The 12420-nt window shown below is 36.2% G+C and overlaps 1 protein-coding gene across 1 annotated transcript in view; it reads right to left on the minus strand.

Moving 5' to 3' along the window:
* Positions 1-8673: 8673 nt before the first annotated feature.
* The window catches only part of tmem163a (transmembrane protein 163a), a gene marked incomplete at both ends in the record, with an annotated part of 35031 nt that continues 31284 nt past the window's right edge, over positions 8674-12420 (minus strand). The window contains 3 exons of the mRNA XM_079427218.1: positions 8674-8734; positions 8829-8970; positions 11964-12075. Coding sequence (XP_079283344.1) covers positions 8674-8734; positions 8829-8970; positions 11964-12075 — 315 coding nt within the window. The remainder of the gene's footprint in view (positions 8735-8828; positions 8971-11963; positions 12076-12420) is intronic.

A 12420-nucleotide genomic window follows, 5' to 3' on the forward strand; every position in this document is an offset into this window, starting at 1 on the left:
AAGTGATATATCCACACAAGCTGTTCTACAAATCCCCAGCAGAACAGATAAACTATTTTTGACCTCCTTGTATTTTTCCATTCCAGTTCTTGTTAGCTTGCACACAAACTCACAGTTACATAAATTCTCATGATTGGCCTGAAAAGAAAGCATGTTTCAATCTTGGTAGGATTGACCTAACTGGTTTGTCTTGAATAAATATGAATAAGTTTGGACAGCTAATCCTTTATAGTCAATTATTTCTCTGTTCATCGCACCATTGACGCAGTTATTTCATGGCATGTCGTAACACAAAAGTCTGTGTATTTATTGCGTATAATGTAGGCACAAATCCAGACCTACCACGCCTGTTCTGTGTTCATTCATTATGTTTAAGGAATTCTGTCTGTTGAGATTACACCGGAATCTTTGGGTGTTTGCCATACATATAATTACTCGAACCTCTGTGTCCTCCCTCCATTTAATTTTGTTTGTAAACAGTGCTTTGGAAACCAAGAGCTATACACTCTAATTGCCATTCACACAGAAAGCATTATTGTATTCCAGTACACTGTTTTTCCCAATGGTTTTCTTGGTAAACATGCACTCCCATTTTTCTGAAATTCTCTCTCTGAATGGTCCCTAATTCTGGAAATGAAGGACACTGGTGGAACATTTACTCTGTGATAAAGTTTACACATTAACATCCCCAGAGGTGTGTAAGGCCAGTTCTGTAGTCCTATTCCTTCATGAAACCTTTACACACACCCTCTGGTGCCTATTTGAGACACAAAACTACCGTTTTATGGCACTGGTGCATTTAACTTGACCATGCTGGAATTTGATTCTAAAACATGGGAACATAGAACAACTATGTAAGTAGTAACAAAAACCCTTCGCAAAAACCTATCTCCCCCTATGCTACTGTTTTCTATGTATAACAAGCCATGGTGCTCTCTCTCTCTCACACATTGAAAAATACATTGCAGAGCAAAGAGGACACTGACAATGTGCCGACAGACAAGACAGAGCAGGTTACTTTTGGTATGAAATAAAGTCTCAGCTTTTAAATTTTGTCTTTTTTAAGAAATTAAATCAATAAATATTGTTCTGTTGCTCACAGTAGTGCCTCTGTTCAAGCGGCAATTGCATGAAATAGAATGAAATAAACATTAATGAACATCAGAAGGTATCTTGTTTCAGTCGCAGAAAGACATCAGTACACACCATTTTTCAAGTTCAAGTCCACTGAAGTTAATCTACTCTCCTGTTTGCTTTGTTTGTCAGATGAAAACTGGTGTTGTGCTGTTGTGTCAGACGCGGATATGCTGTTTGGTCATTTACACTTTGATTTGAATGAAAACAGAGTATCCGTGTGGCACAGCTGACACATAACTGCATACGCTGTTTGTGTTCAGTGGATACTCTCCAAAATAGTGCTAGGGTGACGCAGAGGAGACGAATAAAGTTGTTATTTTTGTTTTCTTTGCGTACAAAAACTATTCTCGTAGCTTCATAACATTTCAGTTGAACCCCTGATGTCACATGGATTATTATACCGATCTCCTTGCTACGTTTCTGGACGTTGATCGTGTTAATTCCATTGCTGTGGGAGGGTTCGAGAGCTGTCAGAATGCATCAAAAATACCTTAATTTGTGTTCCGAAGAAGAACAAAGCTTTTACGAGTTTGGAACGACATGGGGGTAAGTGATTAATGACAAAATTCTCATTTTGGGGTGGAGTAACCCTTTAAATATTTGCCAGTTAAATTTCTTTTCTTTTCAACATCACTTGTGTCTTCCCTTGTATTCAGCTTCATTTTTCTGACAGCAAGGCTGAACAGATTCAGAATACTGACAGTTCTGAAAATATACTGGCACATCAGCAGAAAAGCTTTTTTTCTGCCGCTTAAATAATTTCTCAGGTTTGTATATGTGAATGTTCCCTGTGGTAAATTGAGTCCATCTGCCAACACTGCAGACATCTCCATCCACTGCTCATTGGCATTTATTAGATGCCTGTTTTCCCCCTCCCCCTCCATATGGCAAGCTTATGGCTGTTGTCATGGCAACAGCTGCTCCCCCCTCCTGTCTCCCATTGGCTGATACAGACATTCCATAAGCAGCGAATTCTGAGGTCTCAATCAGTCAGTGTCAGTGTGTACTGATGGGTGTTCATTTGTGTACATTGTTCATCTGTCTGGACCACTGTATATATTAATATATATAAATTTGCTACAGCACAACACCAGTTACCATTAGCATGACCCTCAAGGCCTTTGGATCAATACAGTGCTGTCTTCTGTCTGGACTCTTAACCCCATGATACCTGATTTTCATCGAGGAAACTGCATCGTTTGATTGTTTGGTGGAAGACAGATGACTTGACCTACTTCTGACAAAGCACACAACACCTCACAGCAGGGCAAGTGGCTGCAAAGACTCTGAAGCACTTACTAAAGCATGACCTGATATCAGTCACTATACTAAAAATAAAGAAACATCAATGCTGAATATCAGATTACAGTTATCTGCCAAACAAAAGAAGCTGTGGAAACCTGAAATATTATTTATTAATTTTATACTGATTGTAATCACATCATCATGATATATGATGTGCACTCAGCAATGTTTTGTTTATGTTGCTTCCAGTTGTCTTGGACTTTATACTGACATCTAGTGGAGCGGATGCAGCGTCATGTGAAAGATATCAGGTTCAGTTTTCAATGCAACTACACAAATACCTTTTTACAGATGCATGATTAGTTCATTTAAAGTGTTCATAAATGTCCAAAGAGGTGACCATGTAAAACAGATCATGAATCATTGGCCAACAACTAATAAAACAGGTCTAATAATCTAAGTCTTCATTTCACTTTTAAATGCATATCTTAATAATTACAAATAAGTTATTGTACTGCTTTATTCGTTTTATTAAGTAATGTAGGTACACATTGTCGGGTTTGTAATTAAGGGCTTGTTTGTGGTGAACTGAAAACATATCGATCTGAGTACTTAGAACATAAGTACTGTCTTTATTTATCCCTGTACTATAGATTATTACCAAATTCTAATCAAAATGGTTCAAAGAGATTAACTTTAAAAAGCCAACCCCCTGAAAGTCATGGAATAATTCACACACTGGCATAAACCTTATCAATGTAATCATAAAAGACCCTGCATTCAGAAGTTGATACTCTGTTGCTCTGTGGCCATGGAATCCAAAGCAAGGTCAGAGGAGATGAAGATCTGCAGCTGTGAGCTGTAGCTCATATGATCTTTTGTTGTGGTATGCTCACATCACCTCTGGAATGCTGCTCCATTCAGCGAACAAAGCTTCACCCCTGCTTTAAGGTTCATCTACCTCAGAGGGGAGGAGAGTTTCGAACATGTTCTGAGTTACTGAAGTAGCCTGACCAGCCTGGGAACATGCTGGAATGAGAAATGTGAACCACCTTCTTATTAGTCAGATCCAAAAAGCATACTGTACAGAACAAGAGACTTTGACATCCATAGGCCTCTTTCTTTCCAGCTCGCATTGATTCATAGCTTGTGTGTGTGTGTGTGTGTGTGTGTGTGTGTGTGTTTTTATGTGGTTTATGAGGACACAAATATGTATAATGACATGGGTATGACAGCGGTATTACAATATGAAGGTGGTTTATGAGGACACTGCCTATGTCCCCGTAATTCAAAAGGCTTAAAAAACATACTAAATGGTGTTTTTTTGAAAATCTAAAAATGCACAAAGTCTCCTGTGAGGGCTAAGTTTAGGTGTAGGGCAATAGCACACACAGTTTGTTCAGTATAAAAACCATTACGCCTATGGAGAGTCCCCCATAAACCACAAAAACCAACATGTGTGTGTGTGTGTTATGTATATATAGCCTATATTAAACATTTAAGAATGAATGTTTGATACTTAGCTTTAAACAGCCACAGTGATTCTAAAGTAAGTATCCTTGACATGTAAGAGTGATGGAATCTGGATAAGTCAAAGTCCATTTTGCATATAGACTTAAGAGTCCAAAAACAACACTGAACAGCTGTAACTGTCATTTCCAACATGTGAGTCTGGGATTTACACCCGAGGCGGGTCTTGCAGGGGAGGAATGGATCAGGAGATTCCAGCCATTCCCTCTGGCTTTGGGACAACATATGAAAACTCGACTCCCCTCTGAACCGCACTTCCAATTGCCCAAGAGAATTCGGCTGTTGTGGTCTGTCTGTCACCATGGCTCCAAGCTTGAGTTTGACTCTGTGCCTGCATCCAGTGTGAAATCTGTTCATTCAGCACAGTCTGATTCCAGTGTCTCGCAGTCAGAGTTTCTCGCAGAAGCGCTCTGAAATCCAAGTGCTGTCAGCTGAAAAGGCAGATGGTAGTTTGCACAAGTGCTGTTTATTACAGTAGATCACACTGAAATCACAATGAATCTGTAATAGAAAATGACATAATTATATTTATACACGTGACTTACACAACAGATCTAACTCATTGTTAGATGTAATGTTAAAAATGCAATGTATACTTTAACTTTAGATTATCAAGCTTTAGTTAAACATCTGACTCTGATTATCTTTCACCATAAAAAGATACCAAACACCATGGCATTACCATTGTTTACCTGCAGAGTTTACGTGTGAGAAACAAATTTTTTTTTTCCCTGCCTCCCACTGGTTGTATGAAGTATTACAATACGCCACTCAAAAATCTTAAAAAAGTATGCTTACTGAACATAAAATCACCACATAAAGCCCTTGATAACAAGCCCGTCAACTTGTAATTGTATTGCTTAAAATGAATAAAATAGTACAATAACTTATATGTAATTAATAAGATATTTAAATACATTTAAAGTTGCATTGCTTTGTTTAGATGAAAGAAGAATAAAAGGTGTTCTTTAGAAATCTGTAGAATGCGGTTCTCTAAAATAATATAAATAAATACAAAATACGGACACAAATAAGATTTTTGGCTGTTCTGTTGTGTCCTGGTGAATTTTCGGTGTTTAACTACCTGTTAACAGCTCTCCATCTAGTGGCCATAAATGAAAAGTGCAGAACACCTCCTTCTGAAATAAATCAAGATTAAAGTCATATAAAGTGCTGATTATGTTGTTGGAATAGGTCAGGGGCAAGTTGTCACACATTTTACTTGAGAACATTTTTCCTTAGGTAGATTTAGTTGCTGTAACTTAAGCATGTTTATACTTCATCATACACGTCTAACAGATTAAATTATATTCACTGAGGCTTCTCATATATTCATTAACATAGTCAGCTGTGCAGCTGTTACTGTTACAGTATACTGAGTAATGTCACAACAAAAAATAATAGGCCTACAAAATAAGTATAGCACACTATTGTACACAATCCAAACTATGATCAATTAAATCAAGCAGTGTTTTCTTAGGAGATTTTATTTTTGTACAACCTTTATGTCAAGCCATATTTCACACGCTCTACAGAAATATAGATCAGTATTATTATTGAAATAAATGTACATTCAGAATCTCTCATCTATGTGCCAGACATTAGATATGTGTTGTGTGTGCATCTGCTTGTGCATGCGTGTGCTAGTGTGTATCAGTGTGTTTGTGCAGCATCTTGTGGGTAAGTGGTTGTTTTCATGCAAAGCGTAGCAGTGAGTAGGCCTAGGCTATTGCTTAAGACTAAACTACAGCATTAGTACAGACTTCAGGCCTGAGCCAACTAAAGCAGGGTCCAGCTGTCAGTTTTGTCTTTGGAATATAGACTGATTTATACAATCGTCACGACCTAAACTAAGCAAAAGTAACAACTGTGTGACCCTGATGATCTTTATAGTAATGGATAAGCAACTACAGCCACTGAAGTCTATGAACAGACAGCGCTGTTCTCCTACGTGTCAGCTGATGGTACATTACAGCCTAACACATGCGCAAATTTACAAAACTAGCACAATATGCCTGATGAAAATAAATGAAAGCAACTGACTCATAAGAATCCACCTGTCTATCTGGCAGTTGTGACCTGACATTTGAATATTATAAGTACTCAATACCAAATTTTGTAAACATAATACAGCATTAATTCGGCACATTACCATAGGCAGTCTACACACACACATATACAGTCTAGTCAGTACAGTTTATATAGGATTATGGAACACTGAATTTGAAGAAATATTCAAGTTATAACGCAAGGACGTCCACTGATACATATATGGAAGGACGCTATTGCATTACGGCACAAAAACACCAATGGCATCACTTAAGTACAAATCAATAATAAATAAAAACAACTTTGCTGTGATGTAAAAGAACATAAATATGAAATGTCCTGCTTTAAAGTTTACCTCTTCAGATGAGATCACATTGAGCAGAAAGTCAAAAGGCTTTGGGAGTCTGTGCTGCAGTTATTGGTCGACTCGTGATTGTCTGGTAATATCGGTGAGATACATAAATCAGTATGTGTGCAGTAGATGAGCTGTGAACCAATCACAGTCTTTTACATTCAATTACATTTATGTTCCAATTATGAGACACAAGCAAAAATAAGTTATGTTTAAGTTATGATTGCTGATGTTCAATATTGATGATGTAAAAAGAGGAACCAGGAACCCTTTGTGTGACACTGTGCTTGTCAGACAGTAAAAAGATCTTCCACTGATGCTCAGAATTAACAGAATTAGAGTTAATGTACTTGGGATCGTCAGGGACAAAAGCATTAGATTCAAAAACACATCTTTATGCTTAGGAAGCAAGTCGTGTAAAACGTGTGAATAAATAATGTTAATTCAAATTAATGTGCATTTTTATATTCACTGATGTCTTTTATATACGAATAAAATAAATGGATTTTAAAATACACTACGGTTCACAAGGTTGGCGTCAGTAAGATTTTTAAAAGGTTTTTGAAAGAAGTCTTTTGTGCTCAACGAGGCTGAATTTATTTGATCAAAGATAAAGTAAAAACACTAAAAATGTGAATTATTACCAATTTAAAGAACGTGTTTTCTATTTAAAAATGAAATTGTGATGTCAGTGCTGAATTTTCAGCAGTCATTACTTCAGTCTTCAGTGTCACATGATCACTCAGAAATCATTCTAATATGCTGATTTGCTGCTTGATAAACATTTGTTATTATCAATGTTGAAAACTGTTTTTTTCAGGATCCCTCGATGAATAGTTCAAAGAAATAGTATTTATTTGAAATAAAAATCTTCTGTAACATAAATGTTTTACTGTTACTGTATCCTTGTGAAATTAAAGTATTAAAAAAAATCTTACTGACCCCCAAAACTTTTGAACAGCAGTGTAGATCTGTAGGTCAGAAATGACAAACATTTGGATTTATGCTTCAATCTCTTTGGAGAAACAAATGAAAGGTGAAAAACTCATTATACTATAGATTAGTTTTGTTAAACAGTGCAGTAAGACACTAAAATGTGCTGTTTTTTCCAGTGATTTGCTCTCCATTGTGGAATAAGCTGCCCTGCCTCACAAACCCACCATAATACACCAATCGTTCATTCTGTCTGCTGGAGCCCAAATCAATCATTTCTACATCAGACGATACTTCAGGCCATTCTAATCTTATTCTGTCTTGGCACAAAAAGAATATCTGATAAATTCAATAGCAAGTGGCAAATAGACACAGCAAAGCATGCCACAGAAACCACCGGTTAAACATAGCAGATCATCGCACAGCAAAGTTCAGATTAATCGATTGCTATAAAAAATACAACAGTGCAGCTAAAAACATGAATAAAGATATTTTGCATTGAATTGCACAGTATGCAGTACAAGCGAAAAAGTACATAGATTTAGGAACATTTCCATTTTTGTGGTGCTAGAAATGGTTCATGATCAGGAAGTTCAAGCTGCTTTCTGCGCTGGTTAGTCATTTTGACTATTGACTCATAAGGACTCAATGTCTATGACAGATCACTGATGCATTATGGGCCTTTCCTGTTAATATTGAAGCTATTTTTCCAATATCGATATTTCATATAATTATTTTACTGACCCTGAACTGTGGTCCTATAGTATAGTTGTGCCTAATTCAGGACATTTCTGTGTGCTTTCTTCATTTAAATGAGTATCACCTCTAAACTGGAAAAGATGCTGGTCTCTAGCTCTGAGAGGATATATACATTATACACTAATATATAAACATACCATATAATTAAATCATTCTGGGGGACAACAGGTGGGACGATGTGCTGTAACAGAATGATCTCTAAAACTGACCTAAAATGAATTATAATCATGTGGCTTCACATACACATTCACATGATTTTTCATTAAACAAAGAGTGTAATATGGTATAAATCAATGTCTTCCTCCATAATTTAAGAAACAACAACATAAAATGTGGCATAATAGAATTTCATGGATGTGACCAATAAATGCTGATCTCTGTTTAAAACCAGTGACTCCTTTCTGGATGATATCTTGAGTGCCAGGAGTGACACCGATCCACTGACCAGCTCATTCTTCTTCCTCCTTCCTTCGCTTAAACATTGTGCTGAGTGAAAAAGGACATCAGGAGCTGGTCAGAGTGGTGATTCTACAATACATGATGCTGAATTGGCTGCCAGCAGACTTTATTCCTGGATGTATTTGGGTATTATGTGAGTTGAGAGAGCAGCAGGAGCCGAGAGGGATAACTGGATCCATATGATCCTTTTTTGTACTTCTGAACCAGCGTTACTCAAAGCGCTCATAGTTTCGAGTTTGTCTTACTCGTGGCACCATGTCGATCAACAGCCTGCAAGAGAAATGAAGAATGGAAAGATTCATATTAGAGATATTATAGTGTGAATGACATATCATATCAGTATCTTCTCAGTGAATACACTTACTTGACCCCATAAGCTAGAATGATGAGTCCGATCAGGACCCCAATGGTTCCGTCCAGGTACCAGATGTTGGGATGATGTTTAAACACCTCAGCACTGATGAGGATGGAGAATCCCATGATGCCTCCAACCATAGAATTAAAGCCTTTAGAAAAAATAAATGCATTACATTTTATGTGTTGCTATGAATTTCATCTTCATGCGACACCTTCATTTAAGGTTTATAAACAGCAGTGTTATTACTGTTAACTAATTATTTTCATTCATTGAAATAAAGCTTGAAAATTAAATGAAAAAGTTGAATAATAACTTGATGAAAATTAGAAATATTGCCTGAAATAAGCTTATGTATTAAAATTACTAAAACTAAAACTGAAATAAAAAATTAATAAAAGCTAAATAAAAAAAACAAATAAAAAAAACAAGAAAATTACTTAAACCATAATTAAAATGAAAACTCCAATATAAATTCAAAACATTACAATATAATTTATTATTATTGTTTTGAATCGCTTTCCCAGCTCAAATTTTTGATGTTGCTTATTTTTTTCTGAAGAAAAATAGACATGTATAGTTATGAAAGCCAAGATATTAAATATCATGGATGAATATTTACTAACTAATCCACTATTTTGTAGAGGGGGGGTCAAAATGGCAATTTTCACCTGAGATTCAGAGTCAAATTACAGGGGGGTAAAAATGACTTAAGCATCATAATGCTACTTTTACACAGAGATTGGTAGGTCTGTTAGTAAAAATCTGTTGACTTTAGACATCTTTGTTGAATTATGTGCCAATAGTGACTATTCAAAAATGGGGAAACAGCTAGTTTTTCTCCAAAGTTTGCATGCCTGTAACTCAAGGAGTTTTAAATATATTTCAATGTCCTTTTAGATATTGGGTCTTAAACTTTCCTTTTGGTATCTTTATTTTTAAGGCCCCACATAGCTCAGTTCCAGAGATATTGGAATTTGAATATGGCTCCAGGAGTAAATCGTTAAAATGTACACATTTCCAGTGGTCAAAATCCAAAAGTGGGTCAGTTTGCAAAAATATGATACTTCTTTTCTTTTAAAGATGAATGTCTGAAGAACTAATTAAGTTGAAACTAGAGCTGTATCTTGTTTCCTTCTGTCAGGACAACTGCATTTAACATACCTGTCTGAGTGCCATAAATATTATTTTTCCAAAGTTTGCATGTCTATAACTCAAGAAGTATTAAAGAAAGCAATATGTTTTTAGATTATAGTTCTTAATAATTTTTTTTTCTTTTGGAATCTTACATTTCAAGGCCTTACATCATTCAATCCCAGAGATATGGGGATCTCAATGAGGCTCCATGTCCAGATTGTTGAAAATTACCCATTTTCAGTGGTCGAAAACTAGATTTGGTCACTTTGTATGCAGCTGATTCTTATTTTATTTAAAGAACAAAGTCTGAAGAAGAAATAATGTTAATTTTAATTGTATCTTGTTTCTCTCTATCAAAATATTTGCATCGAACATACTCGCCTGAGCGCTAAAAATGCACTGAAATGGTCAAGTAGAGGCACATTATCTTGCTCTCTGTAGTCTATTCATAAGATTATATATTTGAATCAGTTTCCATGATATTTGGAAGAAGGGATTTTGTTCATTTTAACAGCTTCTGCAGCTACTAAGACTTTAAATATGCAGTATTATGATGCTGCCATCTTTCTGAAGTCATTTTTACCCCCCTGTAATTTGACTCTGAATCTCAGGTGAAAATTGCCATTTTGACCCCCCCTCTACAAAATAGTGGATTAGTCAGTAAATATTCATCCATGACATTTAATATTTTGGCTTTCATAAATGGAGCATAGCGGTAGTTCTGGCAGGCCACGTTAGTCAAGCTCGCATTAGCTGACACTCAGCTGATCCACGTCTACCTACAGGATCATGACACCAATCATAATTCCCTTCATAAGGTCCCTTTAGTCATTATTCAGCAGCTATCACTTCGCTCAGGAACTAATCACCCATCTCCATCCCCAGCTCCTCCTCTCGTCCAGTCAGGGTTTGGCAGTGAATATATCATTGAGTCAGACCACTGAATCATGTTGTTAAAATAATCACGTAGAACATTAATGGTATCTGCTACATTTATCATTGATGTTGGTTCTGTTCCGTTACCCTAGGGGGGGTATTCTGCTCTCACTGCTCCTATCCATGCTAGGCTGCGTGGATGGGCAGGGAGTGTTTGCCCAGAACAGAACCATTCCCCCAACCTAAAATGTATGTTAAACGTATATATTATAGCTATATTGACGATAGTGGTCCTGACAGAACTATACATGTCTATCTTCTTTCAGAAAAAATATTAGCAAAATCAAAAATTTGAGCCAGGGAAGTTTTTGAAATTTGGTTCATTTGACACGGAATGACCCTATAAGAAACATTTCTCAATACTTGTTTTTTATTTTTTTTTACTTTTTTTTATTTTTTTCTCCCAACCAACTTTCATCTTGGCACAGCAGTTCATTTCACATTCAAAATACTAAAACTACCAAAACACTTCACACATCTCTAATCAAGTCTGTAACACCAGCAAATTGAAACTGAAAGACTAACACCTGTGTAAGTGTTCAGTTTCATCTAATTGCTTTGATAGGATTTCATTTTTATAGATTTAGAATAGATTTCAGTATGGTATTACTGTAGAAATGTAGCAAATGGTTGTCTGTATTATTTTTAGGTATTTAACTTAAGTTTAACAGTTTTGAACAGAGCATTTAAATATGCAAACTGGCCTTTAGATACACAGGCATTTAGTTGTGTCTAAAATGAGAAAAGATTTCATGTAATTTTAAAGATGTAGTCAGAGAATGCATTTGGGGCCAAAGCAATAAAAATGATCCACAGTTTAGCCCACATAGATAGCTGTTGTGCTCACTATGTGAAGAGTTTTGAAAAAGTGATCAAAGTAGTAAGAAATTGGTTCCTGCAATTGTAAAAAAAAAAAAACTGTAATATATTCGTAGTCACAGTGGCAGGTGGCACCATGATGTTGTGAGCTAATAATATGAACTGAATTAGAAACAGTGACATGGTACGTGCTCATGATGTGTGTGTGTGTGTGTGTGTGTGTGTGTGTGTGTGTGTGTGTGTGTGTCATACCATCAGTGATTAGGGCTCTGCTGGTCAAAATCCTTCCCAGCATGAACTTGACAACTGCAAGAATGACACATATGAGGCCACTGACGATAGAAACGCTGAACAGGAAGTCATCCTGGCAGAGAGACAGAGAGTAACAGACAGAAAGCAGAATTGTTCACAGTAGAAATGATTCAGGGTCCATATGGTCGAATCATAAATTGGGAGGGGGGCACAGGCAATACCAACACAGAGACATTAAAGCCTGAACTCTTATGGAAGTAAAAGTATTAACAATATCATTAGGTCTTTCAGTTATGTCTTGTCGGCTCTTGAGGCGATACAGAGGTGAAGTGCGGTTCATTTTAAGCACAAGTGAAAAGTATCCAACTTAATATTTAATAATTCATTGAAAAAGCATGATAAGAGGATTAGACTAGACTAGATATAAGACTCACAAAAACTGATTTACACAACAAAC

The sequence above is a fragment of the Barbus barbus genome (assembly GCF_936440315.1).
Source record: "Barbus barbus genome assembly, chromosome: 10".
Taxonomy (NCBI): Eukaryota; Metazoa; Chordata; class Actinopteri; order Cypriniformes; family Cyprinidae; genus Barbus; species Barbus barbus.